Source organism: Colossoma macropomum, unplaced genomic scaffold (genome assembly GCF_904425465.1).
Source record: "Colossoma macropomum unplaced genomic scaffold, Colossoma_macropomum, whole genome shotgun sequence".
Taxonomy (NCBI): domain Eukaryota; kingdom Metazoa; phylum Chordata; class Actinopteri; order Characiformes; family Serrasalmidae; genus Colossoma; species Colossoma macropomum.
This window is the reverse complement of record NW_023495123.1, coordinates 69,034-86,800: the sequence shown is the minus strand read 5'-3', so window position 1 is coordinate 86,800 and position 17,767 is coordinate 69,034. Positions and strand designations below refer to the sequence as shown.

Genomic DNA, 17,767 nt, shown 5'->3' with positions numbered 1-17,767 from the left:
TCATGCACCAACCGTTCTTACGAAGAAATTTCTTTTTAAAACCCACTTACACAGTTTTCATAGGTTCTGACATTCACCAATGTTTATGTGGGATTTGTTCTTAGCTAAGAACAGAATCTACACACACTCAAGAGCACAGAGGTGTGAACAGTTCTATGCTTTAAGAACACGTCATGAATCTGATGTAGACTTTTTCCAGGACCTCGTTCAAGAACAAATTAAAGAAAAAACTTGGGAGTATACTGGTGAATGAGGCTCAGTGTGGAGATTGACCATCAGAGAATGAGAATTAACTCCACATAGTACTGAAAACTGTGTCTGCATGAAAACATGTTTTAGACACTGCCTTATAACTTTGTCTATGTAGTAGTGCCAGAAGCCTGATGTTATGTTTTATGTCATAAATATTTGCCCATTAGTGCAAATTAAATAATTACTGCTGATCCTAAAATGAATGCCCTGGGTTTTGTTCAGAACTGGACTGTCACTTACCTTGAGCTGCTGTCAACTCAGCAGTCCGAGTGTGTCCATTCTCAGTGAAGTTCTGACTCCGCTGCACCCTCCGAGTGCATCTGTTCTCACTGAAGTTATGACTCAATGTAGCAGGTTGAGAGCGTCTATTCTCAGTGAAGTTATGACTCAGTGTAGCAGGTTGAGAGCGTCTATTCTCAGTGAAGTTATAACTCAGTGTAGCAGGTTGAGAGCGTCTATTCTCAGTGAAGTTATGACTCAGTGTAGCAGGTTGAGAGCATCTATTCTCACTGAAGTTATAACTCAGTGTAGCAGGTTGAGAGCGTCTATTCTCAGTGAAGTTATGACTCAGTGTAGCAGGTTGAGAGCGTCTATTCTCAGTGAAGTTATGACTCAGTGTAGCAGGTTGAGAGCGTCTATTCTCAGTGAAGTTATGACTCAGTGTAGCAGGTTGAGAGCGTCTATTCTCAGTGAAGTTATGACTCAGTGTAGCAGGTTGAGAGCATCTATTCTCAGTGAAGTTATGACTCAGTGTAGCAGGTTGAGAGCGTCTATTCTCACTGAAGTTATAACTCAGTGTAGCAGGTTGAGAGCGTCTATTCTCAGTGAAGTTATGACTCAGTGTAGCAGGTTGAGAGCGTCTATTCTCAGTGAAGTTATGACTCAGTGTAGCAGGTTGAGAGCGTCTATTCTCAGTGAAGTTATGACTCAGTGTAGCAGGTTGAGAGCGTCTATTCTCAGTGAAGTTATAACTCAGTGTAGCAGGTTGAGAGCGTCTATTCTCAGTGAAGTTATAACTCAGTGTAGCACGTTGAGAGCGTCTATTCTCAGTGAAGTTATGACTCAGTGTAGCAGGTTGAGAGCGTCTATTCTCAGTGAAGTTATGACTCAGTGTAGCAGGTTGAGAGCGTCTATTCTCAGTGAAGTTATGACTCAGTGTAGCAGGTTGAGAGCGTCTATTCTCAGTGAAGTTATGACTCAGTGTAGCAGGTTGAGAGCGTCTATTCTCAGTGAAGTTATGACTCAGTGTAGCAGGTTGAGAGCGTCTATTCTCAGTGAAGTTATGACTCAGTGTAGCAGGTTGAGAGCGTCTATTCTTACTCAAGTTATGACTCTGCCGGACCATCTGCATGTGTACATGCTCGGTGAAGCTCTGAATTCGCTTGAACATCGAAGTGCTTTCATCCTCAGTGAAGCACTGACTCAACTCAGCAGTCCGAGTGTGTCCATTCTCAGTCTCACTGTACTCAGTGAAGTTCTGACTCAGTTTAGTAGTCTGGGGGTGTCCATTCTCACTGAAGTTATGACTCAGTGTAGCAGGTTGAGAGCGTCCATTCTCACTGAAGTTATGACTCAGTGTAGCAGGTTGAGAGCGTCCATTCTCAGTGAAGTTATGACTCAGTGTAGCAGGTTGAGAGCGTCTATTCTCAGTGAAGTTATGACTCAGTGTAGCAGGTTGAGAGCGTCTATTCTCAGTGAAGTTATAACTCAGTGTAGCAGGTTGAGAGCGTCTATTCTCAGTGAAGTTATGACTCAGTGTAGCAGGTTGAGAGCGTCCGTTCTCAGTGAAGTTATGACTCAGTGTAGCAGGTTGAGAGCGTCTATTCTCAGTGAAGTTATGACTCAGTGTAGCAGGTTGAGAGCGTCTATTCTCAGTGAAGTTATAACTCAGTGTAGCAGGTTGAGAGCGTCCGTTCTCAGTGAAGTTATGACTCAGTGTAGCAGGTTGAGAGCGTCTATTCTCAGTGAAGTTATGACTCAGTGTAGCAGGTTGAGAGCGTCTATTCTCAGTGAAGTTATAACTCAGTGTAGCAGGTTGAGAGCGTCTATTCTCAGTGAAGTTATGACTCAGTGTAGCAGGTTGAGAGCGTCTATTCTCAGTGAAGTTATGACTCAGTGTAGCAGGTTGAGAGCGTCTATTCTTACTCAAGTTATGACTCAGTGTAGCAGGTTGAGAGCGTCTATTCTTACTCAAGTTATGACTCTGCCGGACCATCTGCATGTGTACATGCTCGGTGAAGCTCTGAATTCGCTGGAACATCGAAGTGCTTTCATCCTCAGTGAAGCACTGACTCAACTCAGCAGTCCGAGTGTGTCCATTCTCAGTGAAGTTCTGACTCCGCTGCACCCTCCGAGTGTGTCCATTCTCAGTGAAGTTCTGACTCCGCTGCACCCTCCGAGTGTGTCCATTCTCAGTGAAGTTCTGACTCCGCTGCACCCTCCGGGTGTGTCCATTCTCGGTTAAGTTCTGACTCCGCTGCACCCTCCGAGTGTGTCCATTCTCAGTTAAGTTCTGACTCCGCTGCACCCTCCGAGTGTGTCCATTCTCGGTTAAGTTCTGACTCCGCTGCACCCTCCGGGTGTGTCCATTCTCGGTTAAGTTCTGACTCCGCTGCACCCTCCGAGTGTGTCCATTCTCAGTTAAGTTCTGACTCCGCTGCACCCTCCGAGTGTGTCCATTCTCAGTTAAGTTCTGACTCCGCTGCACCCTCCGGGTGTGTCCATTCTCGGTTAAGTTCTGACTCCGCTGCACCCTCCGAGTGTGTCCATTCTCGGTTAAGTTCTGACTCCGCTGCACCCTCCGAGTGTGTCCATTCTCAGTGAAGTTCTGACTCCGCTGCACCCTCCGAGTGTGTCCATTCTCAGTTAAGTTCTGACTCCGCTGCACCCTCCGAGTGTGTCCATTCTCAGTGAAGTTCTGACTCCGCTGCACCCTCTGAGTTTGTCCATTCTCAGTGAAGTTCTGACTCCGCTGCACCCTCCGGGTGTGTCCATTCTCGGTTAAGTTCTGACTCCGCTGCACCCTCCGGGTGTGTCCATTCTCGGTTAAGTTCTGACTCCGCTGCACCCTCCGAGTTTGTCCATTCTCAGTTAAGTTCTGACTCCGCTGCACCCTCCGAGTGTGTCCATTCTCAGTTAAGTTCTGACTCCGCTGCACCCTCCGAGTGTGTCCATTCTCAGTCTCACTGTACTCAGTGAAGTTCTGACTCAGTTTAGTAGTCTGGGGGTGTCCATACTCAGTGAAGCTCTGACTCCGCCGGGCCATTTGAGCATGTCCATTGTCAATAAAGCTCTGACTCAGCTCAGTGATGCTCTTACTCAGCTCAGCGGTCTGAGTACATCCATTCTCTGTGACATTCTGTCTCCGCTGGACCATGCAAGTGCGTCCATTCTCAGTGATGTTCTGACTTTGCCGGACCATCTGAGTGTGTGCATTGTCAGTGAAGTTATCACTCAGTAAAGCAGGTTGAGTGCGTCTATTCTCAGTGATGTTCTGACTTTGCCGGACCATCTGAGTGTTTCCATTCTCAGTGAAGTTCTGACGCCCATCAGCAGTTTGAGTACATCCATTCTCAGTGACACTCTGACTCAGAATAGCAGGTCGAGTGTGTCCATTCTCAGTGAAGCTCTGACCCTGCTGGACCATCCGAGTGCGTCCATTCTCAGTGAAGCTCTGACCCTGCTGGACCATCCGAGTGCGTCCATTCTCAGTGAAGGTCTGACTCAGCTCAGCAGTCTGAATCCTTCCATTCCCAGTTAAGTTCTGACTCAGCTCAGCAGTCTCAATGCTTGCATTCCCAGTAAAGTTTTGAGTCAGTTGATCACTATGAGTGAAGTTCTGATTTTCTTCTAATAGAAAGAAGCAGTAGAGACATTATTAGCACAACAGGCCTTTAACAAACAAAATGCAGCAAGTTTCAGACATAATTAGTACATATTTGGCCCAAAAAATATGTTATGAATCAAACTGGCATACGAGTATAAAAACTAAGTTTAGGTGGCATGTGCATTGAAAAACACAAAATACATTTTTTCTGACTTTTGAATCTGTATAACCTTTAAAGATGTATTTTAGTACAGATTACCTGTTAAAAAATCAATTGCAAACAAATCCAAAAGAATTACTATATCAAAGTAATGTAATCCATTCACTTTCCATTGCTTTTGGATTACTTGTCTTTGTAAAGTTGTGTGTCATTCTACAATTTGGGGTACATTTCACATTAACAAGAAGTACAAAAACAATGTTACCTCTCATAAGAACAATCAGTGGTTTAAGTTAGTATATTCCTTCAGTGTAACTTATTTACTAGTTGCAAAGCTTAAACATTAACATTTTCTTTTACTTTTAAAGGGGAAGAATGTTTTCACTAATCAGTTTGTCAACTGTTACGCACTAATTGTATGTGATTACAGTCACTGATTAAATCCTGCACTTCAAAGTGTTGACAGAGATCATTTGTAGGTCTTCTTCCTCCTCTTGTCAGCCTGCCCCTGCCCCCACTGCTGTTCTTAAATCTTGTCTCTCTGCTATTTCTTCTCCTATAGCTCATCTTGTTAATCAGTGTTTTTCCTCAGGCTCTGTCCCAACTTCTCTCAAAATAGCTGCTGTGTCTTCCATTCTTAAGAAACCTGGGTTAGATACTTAATTACTTTCCAATTACAGACCAATCTCAAATCTCCCTTTTTTGTCTGAAGTAATGGTAAGAGTTGTGGCCTCTCAGCTTCAGGATTTTCTCAGCAGAAATAATCTATGTGAGCCTTTCCAGTCTGGCTTTTGCAACTTGCACAGTACTGAGACTGCCCTGTTAAGAGTGGCTGATGATCGTTTAATGTCTGCTGATGCTGGTTTTCTTAATATCCTTATCCTCCTTGACCTCACTGCAGCCTTTGACATGGTGAATCATGATATACTTATTTCTAGGCTTTCATCCATAGGCATTTCAGGCTTAGCTCTTGCTTGGTTCCGCTCCTATCTTACTAACAGGCAACAGTTTATCTCTATTGGTTCATAGAGGTCATCCACTGCTCCAGTTGCTCAGGGAGTGCCCCAAGGCTATACCAGCTATTGAGGATAACTTGTTATTTGCCACAAACACTGAACTAAGCTCTTTAACAACTTTTAAAAACATTTTTGAGTCCAGTGACAATATATTGCACTGAAAAGGTTAATATGTGTTCAAAGATTACAATTACTTTCTCCAGCATTCAACTTCATAAACATTAGATGTTGTGTATAATCATAGAGCATCTGAGCCTAAGACTGAAGCACATTAAAAACTCTTCTGCAGTGAACATCTAACACCTTGGGATGGGCTCTGAATGAGTTGAGGTTACACAAGTAGAGCTTTTACCTTAATAACTAAGCAGGCTCCTTTATAGTGTCACAAGTGAAAAAATCTTATGCTCAAGTTATTTGTTGTTGTTTCTCTTTGCAAGATTAAAGAGTAGCGGACCTAAAACTGGGGGCCACCTTTAGTAAGAAACACAGTGAGGGATTTTTGATTCTGAATGGCTACATACTATCTTCGGTCACTAAAATAAGAGGAAAACCAAGAAAGAGCAGATTCCATAATGCCAACTTTAAGCATATGAGAGAGTAATAAATCATAAGATATGTGTCAAAGGCAGAACTAAGATAGAGGAGCAGCAGTATACTAAGAGCTCCTGAATCAGCAGCAACAAGAGATGCCATTAGTAACCCTAGAAACTGCATTCTTAACTATGCAGTGGACAGAAACCATCTCTGTACCTAGAAATATGATCTGCATAGGCCAGAGAGTGAATCTACCAGAGGCTTTCTTTCCAGGAGCTCAGTGGTAAACCATGGTAAAGACCAGGAGGTCGGCATCAGCCTAGGTTTAAAGGGTGCATGAGCATCTAAAGTATCCAAGATTGAATTATTTTATGCAAAGAGAATTTCATCAGAACAGGAGGGAGATATCAAGGAGAGGTGAAGTAAAAAGGGGAGCAGAGGAAGATAAAGGATCCATAGATTTCAACTTTCTTTACATCACAATGGTTTTCTTAGACCACCTAAAAAGATGAAAACTAAAACATATATATAGCTGTATAAGTAGCTAAAGCCAGGAGAGGCCAGTGAATATTTTTACGCAAAGAATAGGGATTTGTCTGAGTGTGTGGCATGCTCAGGGACACAGAAAGTAGGGGCACTGAAGAGGTCACCCCCTGATTTCAGGGCTGTAACTGCTAAAACAACAACAACAACAAAACAACATCAATAATAATAATAATAATGATGATAATAATAATAATAATAATAATAATAATATAATAGAGATCTTAACTTCTTTATAATTTGAGTGTAGCAAAGACTCATGTATGCTTGTTTTAGAGAGAAGTCTGTATTTTTCTATTTTTACTTGTATATTTTCAGCATCCCAAGTTCACAGTTGAGATGCTGTGCAAAATGTAAATGAAAACAAAATGCAATGATGTGCAAATCATTTAAATCCTATATTTCATTGAAAATAGTACAAAGACAATCAAATGTTGAAACCGAGAAATTGTTTTATGAACAATATTTGTCCATTTTGAATTTGACGCCAACAACACATTGAAAAATGTTGGGATGGGGGAAAAAAAAAAAAGTTGGGATGGGGGAAAAAAAGACTGGTAAAGTTGTCTAATGGTACACCTGGTGGTTGATTGGCTACAGGTCAGAAACATGACTGGGTATAAAGAGCATCTCAGAGAGGCTGAGTCTTTCAGAAGTAAAGATGAGGAGGGGTTCACCACTCTGTGAAAGACTGCATGATCAAATAATTTCTCAACATAAAATAGCAAATGACTTTTACATTTCATCATTTACACACATGCACATAATAACATTACATAATGTTACATGATAACATGTACATTATATCATTAAAAGATTCAGAGAATCTGGAGAAATCTCTGTATGTAAGGAACAAGGCCAAAAAACAGTATTTGTTGGCCGTGATGTTTGGGCCCTCAGACAGCACTGCATTAAAAACAGACATGATTCTGTAGTGGAAATCACTGCATGGGCTCAGAAACACTTCTGAAAAACACTGTCTGTGAAAACAGTTCATCACTACATCCACAAATGCAAGTTAAAACTCCTTCCGGGCTAAAGACCACTCAGCTTGTTATCAGTGCACTGTTCAAAGCCAGTATTCATGACGGTATAGGGGGGGCATTAGTGCACATGGCACGGGTGACGTGTACATCTGTGAAGGCACCATTAATGCTGAACGATATATACAGGTTTTGACATCATATGCTGCCATCCAGACAACGTCTTTTTCAGGGAAGGCCTTGATTATTTCAGCAAGACAACGTACAGCCACATTCTGCATGTATTACAACAGCATTGCTCCGTATTAAAAGAGTGTGGCTGCTAAACTAACCTGCCTGCAGTCCAGACCTGTCACCACTGAAAACATTTGATGCATTATGAAGTGTAAAATATGACAAGAAACCCTGAAATGATGAGCAGCTGAAATCCTGTATGAAACAAGAACGGGAAAACATTTCACTTCCTAAACTACAGCAGAGTCTCCTCAGTTCTCAAACACTTACAGAGTGCTGTTAAAAGAAGAGGTGATGAAACACAGTGGTAAACAGGCCCCCGTCCCAACTTTTTAGGAACGTGTTGTTGACGTCAAATTCAAAATGAACCTATATTTAAAAAAAAAAAAAAATTTCTCAGTTTCAACATGTGATATGTTGTCTTTGTACTATTTTTCTTTAAAAATATGGTTTACATGATGTGCACATCATTGTATTCTATTTTTATTTACATTCTGCAAAGCGTCCCAACCAGTTACCTAATATTTATTACCTAATGTGGCCTAATAATTTACTAAGATTTTTTGTTGTTTGTTTTTTTTTCTTTAATCTGTTCTTTGTCTGTATGCTAACCAATTGAGGAAATATATTTTGGAGGAAAAGTGTTCTATTCCTCCAGAAACTTGCAGAATCAATGTCAAAGTGTACCAAAACTGTTCTGGGGGCTCACTGTTGCTCAATACTTTACTAAGACACTTTGTTGGTTTTAATTTGGTCCTTTGATTTGTCACTTGTCTGTATGTTCACCATATTACTTAACTGCAAAAGTGTGGCATGGATGCAATATTGTGCTTGAACAGTAGTGATTCTCATTAAACCTAGTAGACTCATACCTATAATTCTGAAGTAACCTTCTTTGTTCTGGCCCACTTAGGGGTTCAGGCAAATAACTGTTCTGAGACACTATTAGTCTGATTAAGCCAAAGCATTGTAAACATTGTAATCTTTGATCTACCTTTTTCTGAACTTTGAAGACATTTTATTTTTTGTCGCACAGACAGTCATACATTTTGATATAAACCTAGATTATTTGGGGGCAGTCGTGGGCTGGAGTTTAGGGAACCAGCACTGTGACTGGAAGGTCGTCGATTTGATCCCCTGAGCCGACAGTACGTGACTGAAGGGCCCTTGAGCAATACACCTATCCCCCAACTGCTCCATGGGTGCTGTGGATAGGGCTGCCCACCGCTCCAGGCAAGTGTGCTCACTGCCCCCTCGTGTGTGTGTGCTCACTAGTGTGTATGTAGTGTTTCGCTGCACAGATGGGTTTAATGAGGAGGTGAAATTTCCCCGTTGTGGGACTAAAGGATAAAAAAATGACCATGTTAGCATGAATGGTAAGTTTTTGTTGAACATTTGACCAAACTTACTAACATAATTAGACAACTACACTTTGGGAAACACACCCCTGAATTTATGTCTAAAAAAACAATAAACACTTAATATAATAGTAAAAGTGGAGAGAACCAGAAGAAAACAGGTGGAGAAAGTGCAAAATAAAGAATTAGAGAGAAAGGAGGGTGGAGACATAGGCTAAACATGGACATGAGAGGACCCAAGGGCAGAGAACATAACATGAACAAACACAGACACGAGAGAGAGTTAAACAGCAAGAAAACATACGGAAGAGAGGACAACAAGAACAGAGAAAAGGCCCCAGCTGGGGAAAATGTTACAGTGGCCATATTTTTTTCATTATTTTGCTGTTTCTGTTTTCATATATTTCTAAGTTTTTTCTACCTTCATGAAAGTGTGGTGGTCTTTTTCCCAACAGTCTAGGCAGGAAGAGCCTATGAATGAAAGTGTTGATGTCTCACCTAGACCTGCTCTCTGTTCTGGAAGGTCATCACAAATAACCTTAGTTGGGTCCAGATAATCACCACCTCCTGAGAACAGTAATGCAGAACTAATGATATACAGTAGAAGACCAGATTTATAACAATGGTTATGGTTGGACACAGGAAAACAAACTAAAATATTATACATAAATACATCAATTTTGCTTGTCTGGAAATTAATAAATCAATTAATAAGTATTATTTTTGTGAGTGTGTTGTGTCCATCAAGACACAGGAAGGAAGTATACATACTAAAGTCTGGGAGGGAAAGGGTCTTAGAACCAAAACGTTCTTAAACACAGAAGAACAACCAAAAGTCATTAATGGTTCAGAGACATTATGTGCAGTGTTTTGTATCTGTGGCGCACGTCTGTTTTATTGTAAGTTGTATTGTACTACGTCTGGTACTTTTATACATGACAGAGTTTTTTCTCTTAGCGTTTGAATGGCCAATTAACAAACATGAAATACTTTACACACACATCAGCTTCTTTCCTAGAAACTGGTCTCTTTATGTTAAGCAGCTCTTAGTATTCACTTAGCCTATTCATTTATTTCCTGCAGAGGGTGTTTATAAGCTGTTACTACTTTGTACAATTGCTTTGAAGCATTTTTCAGTGCCAATGTCACTTTTTCAAAGCTCTCCACACTCCGCTGTGCAGAAACATGCAGGTTGGCACAACAAAAGTAATTTTATACTCAAAATCAGCACCTCAGAAACACTAGGAACTGATGGCATTAATGCAGATATACTACTTTGTGTCAATCTCTAAAGCAGTAAAGAATTAATTGCCTGGACTAACAACACCTGGGTAGGACTTCAACTGAGATGGGAAGCAGTAATATTTACATTAGCATCATGCAGACTTTGGATTCACCTGTAGAAAGGTGCATGAATATGCGGATAATGAGAAATAACGAGACCAGTTTCTCAATTTGCTTTCGCATTGCTGTTTGCATTAAAGAATTATTTGAAATCTCACCTTGAATTAGACTCAGTTCACGCAACTGAGAGTACTTGAAGTCCAGGAAATCATCATCATCATCAAGATCACCTGAGAGCAAAAGAAGACACATGTAATGCAGATGAACAGAACAAGTGAATCTACAATAAACACTTAATATAATAGTAAAAGTGGAGAGAACCAGAAGAAAACAGGTGGAGAAAGTGCAAAATAAAGAATTAGAGAGAAAGGAGGGTGGAGACATAGGCTAAACATGGACATGAGAGGACCCAAGGGCAGAGAACAGAACATGAACAAACACAGACACGAGAGAGAGTTACACAGCAAGAAAACATACGGAAGAGAGGACAACAAGAACAGAGAAAAGGCCCCAGCTGGGGAAAATGTTACAGTGGCCATTTTTTTTTCATTATTTTGCTGTTTCTGTTTTCATATATTTCTAAGTTTTTGCTACCTTCATGAAAGTGTGGTGGTCTTTTTCCCAACAGTCTAGGCAGGAAGAGCCTATGAATGAAAGTGTTGATGTCTCACCTAGACCTGCTCTCTGTTCTGGAAGGTCATCACAAATAACCTTAGTTGGGTCCAGATAATCACCACCTCCTGAGAACAGTAATGCAGAACTAATGATATACAGTAGAAGACCAGATTTATAACAATGGTTATGGTTGGAATATTATACATAAATACATCAATTTTGCTTGTCTGGAAATTAATAAATCAATTAATAAGTATTATTTTTGTGAGTGTGTTGTGTCCATCAAGACACAGGAAGGAAGTATACATACTAAAGTCTGGGAGGGAAAGGGTCTTAGAACCAAAACGTTCTTAAACACAGAAGAACAACCAAAAGTCATTAATGGTTCAGAGACATTATGTGCAGTGTTTTGTATCTGTGGCGCACGTCTGTTTTATTGTAAGTTGTATTGTACTACGTCTGGTACTTTTATACATGACAGAGTTTTTTCTCTTAGCGTTTGAATGGCCAATTAACAAACATGAAATACTTTACACACACATCAGCTTCTTTCCTAGAAACTGGTCTCTTTATGTTAAGCAGCTCTTAGTATTCACTTAGCCTATTCATTTATTTCCTGCAGAGGGTGTTTATAAGCTGTTACTACTTTGTACAATTGCTTTGAAGCATTTTTCAGTGCCAATGTCACTTTTTCAAAGCGCCCCACACTCCGCTATGCAGAAACATGCAGGTTGGCACAACAGACTTTGGATTCACCTGTAGAAAGGTGCATGAATATGCGGATAATGAGAAATAACTAGACTAGTTTCTCAATTTGCTTTTGCATTGCTGTAGCCTTCCAGAATTTGTTTGCATTAACGAATGATTTGAAATCTCACCTTGAAATAGACTCAGTTCACGTAACTGAGAGTACTTAATGAAGTCCAGGAAATCATCATCATCATCATCATCAAGATCACCTGAGAGCAAAAGAAGACACATGTAATGCTGATGAACAGAATAAGTGAATCTACAATATAGAAAACCAGATTGCACATGTACAGAAAATAAACTTAAATCTATACTTATCCGCATTTTGCATGTCTGGAAATACAAATACAACTAGTATGACATGATTAACTGTGTTGTGTCCATCAAATTAAAAGCAAGAAAAAAGGATACATACCAAAGTCTATCAGAGAAATGATCTTGGAACCAAAACGATCTTAAATACAAAAAAAACAACCAAACGTCATTCATGGTTCAAAGACACAATATGCAGTGTTTTGTATCCAGGGTTGGGATTATATCAGAGGTCTTGGGGGGGTTCCCTGGTGGAAAGTCTGACTGTGAGGGGACCTACAGTATGTAATGATGAAAACTATTTGTATAATATATCTTTGTGACATTTATCCCTATAGTTTGTTACAAGCATTACTATGTAGATTAATATCTGTTTCATTATAAAATGTTTTTACACTTAATGTAGGAATGGCAAAATAATGACACACTGCAGCATGCAGAAAATCCAAGCAGTGTTGAGGTCACCCAGCACCACCTTGCATCCACGCTGAATGTTGCACCTGGTTTTTTTTTGGACGCTGCATGACGTGGCATGTCTGATGTGTTGCGGCCTTAAATTAAAGCCAGAATGAGGTCATAAAAAGCAATAATTGACAATGTGACTTGAAATTATCACCGAGAAAGAAAGTAAAGACTTTTAGATAAACAGATGAATATTAATGGTCTGTTACCTCAGCCAATGCTACAACAAAAATGTTTTTTTGAATTTATTTCATTTAAATGTGGACATTGGTACTACATGAATAAAATGTATTACATCAACACGATTACTGTCATTCATTCTACTTAATTATGACAAGACTTGTGTTGATGTGGAATCAATGTACAATTGAATCATATAATTTCAAGGCAACACTTTTTTTTCAGTCTGGTCTTTTTCACCTCGTATCATAAAGTTGAAAACAGCCAGTTTGTGAAGAGTTAGGTAGTTGATGCCAAATATGATAAATTCATTAAATTATTTTAAAGGTTTTACTCCATTAAATTTGTAGTAAAAGAGCGTAAACAAGAAAATGTTTATCTGTGGTCTCACTGCAATGTTTTTATATGGCATAGCTGTGGTTTGTACTGTATCTGCTACAGAACAGTGCTGCAGTCTGGTGTGTGGTGGCCTTTAGAAGTTGATGTGAGAACATATGGCAGGTTTAATAGCCTGTCTTCTCAGTTAATTAACTAAAATATTAATTAGTTAGTAAAACATTGATGTAGTTAACAGCAGGCAAGTTTGCCGAAGATGCAGCAACCAAATGACCTCAGTAGCTACAGGCCGGTGGCACTGACGTCACATCTGATGAAGATGCTAGAGAGGCTGGTCATTGTATATCTCCGCCCTCTGGTGAGCTCATCTATGGACCCACTCCAGTTTGCCTATCAACTTGGCATTGGAGTGGATGACGCGGTCATCTACCTCCTACACAGAGCTCTTTCTCACCTGGACAGGCCTTTGAGCTCTGTGAGAATCATGTTCTCTGATTTCTCCAGTGCTTTTAACACCATACAGCCTAGGCTCCTGAGGGACAAGCTGGAGAACACAGGGGTGGATCACCACCTATCAGACTGGATTCTGGACTATCTCATCAACTGACCACAGTATGTGAGGGCACGGGACAGTGTGTCTGACATGGTGTTCAGCAGCACAGGGGCCCTGCAGGGAACAGTACTGGCACCGTTCCTCTTCACCCTGCACACTGCAGACTTCATGTACAGCTCACCAAACTGCCATCTACAGAAGTTCTTTGATGACTCAGCAATCATCGGACTCATTACGAATGAGGACGACGGAGAGTACAGAGAACTGACCCAGGACTTTGTGGTTTCTGTGGAACCAGCTCCTGATCAATAAGGGGAAGACTAAAGAGGTTGTGGGGCATTTTCACAGACTCAGTCACCTCCCTCCACAGTGAACATCCAGGGAAGGGACATTGAGAGAGTGGACTCTTATAAGTACCTGGGTTTTCACCTCAACAATAGACTGGATTGGTCAGAAAACACTAGTGCACTTCATAGGAAAGGCCAGAGCGGACTGTACCTGCTCAGAAGACTGAGGTCGTTTGGAGTGCAGGGGGCACTCCTGAGGATCTTCTTCGACACCATTGTGGCATCAGCCATCTCTTATGGAGTGGTCTGCTAGGGCAGCAGTATCTCAACTGCGGACAGGAAGAGGCTTGACAGACTCTTTAAGAGGGCCAGCTCTGTCCTGGGAAGCCCCCTAGACCCAGTGCAGGTGGTGGGAGACAGGAGGATGTTAGCTAAGCTAGCATCCATGCTGGAGAACAGCTCCCGCCCCATGCATGAGACTCTGGCAACACTGGGCAGCTCCTTCAGTGACCGGCTGCTTCACCCCAAGTGTGTGAAGGACGCTATTGCAGGTCCTTCCTTCCTGCTGCTGTTAGACTGTACAACCAGCACTGCTCCCAGTAGAACCTCCTCCACCCCCCATTAGACCTCACACACCTACAGAACATAAACTGTGGAATTTATCACCATTTCCTGTGTGCTATATAATCAACACTCCATGTGCAATATAATGTTAAATATCTCTATAGTGTAAATATTCTTGAGCTTTCTATTTATAATTGTTTATATTGTTAACTCCTCACCATCCCATGTTTGATATAAACCAGTAACTTGTGAATTTCAGGCAAAATATCCTTACAATGTAATTATCTTAGCTTTTTTATTTATTTATAATTCTTTATTTTGTTATTTTTTTGTGAAAGAGTTTATATATTTTATCTTATTTTTTATGTTTAGTTTTAATATATATTGTCATTGTTAAGTACTTATCAAGGTTAATTACTTGCTTGTTAATTCTCTTCTTGTTACTTCTCTTTTTTTTCATTGCTCTCCCTTTGCTGCTGTAACACTGTGAATTTTCCTGTTGTGGGACTAATAAAGGATTATCTTATTTTATCTTATCTAACTTTTAGAGTGGCAATAGGCAGGAAGTATGTCAAATCTACATACGTCAATGTCTATTTTGTCAAACAATGTCTTTTTGACGTGTAAGTTGGCACACTGTCTCCAGAGTTTTTGTTAAGCATTTAACTAATATGACTTAATATGACAAGAAACACAGATCAAGCAAACACTGTAAAAAGTGGCTTGTCAGATCTACTTTAAAATTCACAATTACTTTTTTAAGTATTTTTTTTCAACTTTAAATTTACAAGTTTACTTGTTACCACATGAAGTATTTTTTTAAGTAGATCTGAGGAGCCACTTTTTACAGTAAAGGTACTGCAGTCAAGGAATGCTATTCCCTCTCTCTTAGATAATCTGCAAAATATGTGTCATTCAAATACACAGATTATAGATATAGGTACAGTCTCGGTTTGTGCAATCAGACAGTGTTATTTTGTTCTGTAGTTGTGCTTACATGTTTAGTCTAGGTGTCATGGTCATAGTGACATTTGATGGCACAGATATAAATGTATGTTGTGAATGTGTAGACACAATGGTGAAGTTGAAAAATGAAGAAATAATGAATAATTTTAAGAATAATGTACATTCATTTGGGGGGGCTAAATAAAATTTTATGGGAAATAAATTTAAATTTAAATTAAATTAAACATTCAAAAATGTACTTCATGTGGTAATAAACTATTTAAATAAACAAATTTTAAAATAAACAATTTAACTGATTTCATTCAACTAAATAAATTCTTTGTAGCATACCACGCAAAGCAAATATATAGATAAAAGCAATATTTTCCAAACCTCACAAAAACACTTTTTTTTCAATTTCTGCCCTTTTCCACCTTTTATAGTGTACCATATTCTCATACTGATGTGACACAAAAATGTAGATAGAAAATATAGGTAATACATAAAAATATATAAATATCATGCTGTGAATTCAACTTGTTTGAGACGCATATTTTTATTTTTTAACTAACAAGTTGATGATATTGATATGACTAATTAAACATGTGGAAACATAAAAAAAAAAAAAGGTAAAATTATATTGTATTGCAATTAATCAGCTGGCTGAGTATTTACCTATGTTAAGTATAAGTATTTTAAGTTTTTATGATAAGAGACTGAAATAGTGTGTCTGAAACTGTGCGGTGAAGTGTCCATTCCAGTTTGGGTTTATTTGCAGAGCAAACCTTATAATGCTAAATTTAATGAGAGCTCTCAGAATTAAAAGGTTCGATCCATGTTTAGTCCATTCCAGAAAAGACTATTTCCAAATACCTTATGATTGTAATGATCAAGGCAATGACTTCAATGACTTTGGTAGGATATAAAAGTTAATTGTTTTGTGCAAAAGATTTTAATGAATGTGTTTTTGTTGTTACACGAAGAAAAAAAATGCATTTGGGACGCTATTTTATTCAATGTGAACCTACAGTCATGTGATATTTTATTTTGTTGTACTGAAAGATGCTGACGAAGACAAGATTTTTTTTATCTTGTTCAGAAATATGTCACGCTGATTAATTTATTTACACTGTAAATGGGTTTTTCTCATGATATCCTTGTCATACCATACCCAGATATAATTTTGTAGTGAATTAAATAATTAAAATCACGTGATATCTCACCTATAGCTGCTCTCAGTTCTCTCAGCTGCCGACCATATCTGCCCTTAGTGAAACCCTGATATTTATCATCATCATCATCATCATCATCTTTACCTGAGAAAAGCAAAAGAACACCTGTAATGCAGAACGCTTTAGAAACACAATGAATGACATTTGAATGTAGTTTATGAATAAACTTTGGTTAGCATATAAATCAGATTTATGACAATGACATCAACTAAACCATCTAAAATATTACACATGAACTATAAAAGATTTTGCATATCTAGAAACATGATGTGTTCATCAAGTAAGAATCAGAAAGGAAATATACATACCGATGTTTGGGAGGGACCTGCTCCGAGAACCAAAACGTCCTTAAACAGAGAAGAAAAACAAAAACCATTTATGGTTCAAAGACACAATGTGCTGTGTTTTGAGTTCATGGCATTATATATCTTTTGCTTTAAGCTATGATTATAATACACTTTCTGTGTTACGCAAAGAAAGTAATTTAAAAAAGAAATACAGCTACATTATACATAATGTACTATATGTTAAGAGGCTGAAAATGGATAAAAACTATAAATATTTTTGAATAGTGTTGTGTTCACCAAGAAAAAGCAGAAAGGAGATACACCTACCAATGTCTCGTAGGAATCTAAATTGAGGGTCATATCCCCAGGGTCTCCGTCCTGTGAGCATCAGCTGTCTGTTTAACCGTTCTTGTATCCTATGGAGTCTGTTCTCTGTTCCAACATAGCAACACCCATAAATATTTAGTTTTTGTTGTTTCCTAATGAGAAGCCTATACAGTAATTCTGAGACTTTCTTGGTAGCTCTATGTATTTTCCCTTACTTGTGCCCTACCAACAAATGATAAGCATATTAATTACAAGTTATAATATAATATAATATAATATTTGACATGCAATGTTTGGAATGTTTTTTGGTATAATTCTTTTATTCTTTATTCTAATTATGTTGTGAGGTTGTTAGTGGTCCGTCTCATGTATGACATCAATTCTGGGCAAGAGTATCACTTGCGTTCGCCTGTCTGAGTGCCACTTCTCCCCATGTCTCTGCGTTTGTGTTTTTGTTCTGTGTTTGTGGTTTGGTATTGAGTGTTTTTTTTTTGTAAAGTCTTGTATCCACACAAGAGCTACTTTTATTGTTGCTGTACTGTTTTCCTCTCTCTGGCGGCCGCGTTCATTGCTGCTCTGCTACACTGCCCTTTATAAAGTTTTGGAAATGACATGGGGCTCACACAACCTTGGCTGTGAGACAACACAGTCCCAGACTCTGTTGAGC

General features: G+C 39.2%; 1 protein-coding gene across 6 annotated transcripts in view; it reads right to left on the bottom strand.

The window, feature by feature from the left end:
• Nucleotides 1–17,767, bottom strand: part of LOC118801020 — a 50,657-nt gene that overhangs the window by 20,801 nt on the left and 12,089 nt on the right. The window contains exons 4-15 of one of the 6 annotated variants that reach the window (XM_036561196.1): nucleotides 17,101–17,205; nucleotides 16,795–16,833; nucleotides 16,478–16,570; nucleotides 12,031–12,069; nucleotides 11,744–11,824; nucleotides 11,176–11,214; nucleotides 10,922–10,990; nucleotides 10,409–10,480; nucleotides 9,678–9,716; nucleotides 9,405–9,473; nucleotides 3,743–4,101; nucleotides 493–3,652 (exon numbers count right to left, since the gene is read on the bottom strand). In XM_036561196.1, coding sequence (XP_036417089.1) covers nucleotides 493–3,652; nucleotides 3,743–4,101; nucleotides 9,405–9,473; nucleotides 9,678–9,716; nucleotides 10,409–10,480; nucleotides 10,922–10,990; nucleotides 11,176–11,214; nucleotides 11,744–11,824; nucleotides 12,031–12,069; nucleotides 16,478–16,570; nucleotides 16,795–16,833; nucleotides 17,101–17,205 — 4,164 coding nt within the window. Of the gene's footprint in view, nucleotides 1–492; nucleotides 4,102–9,404; nucleotides 9,474–9,677; nucleotides 9,717–10,408; nucleotides 10,481–10,921; nucleotides 10,991–11,175; nucleotides 11,215–11,743; nucleotides 11,825–12,030; nucleotides 12,070–16,477; nucleotides 16,571–16,794; nucleotides 16,834–17,100; nucleotides 17,206–17,767 lie in introns of all 6 variants that reach the window. The other 5 variants (XM_036561193.1, XM_036561195.1, XM_036561194.1 and 2 more) reach the window with 5 other exon arrangements.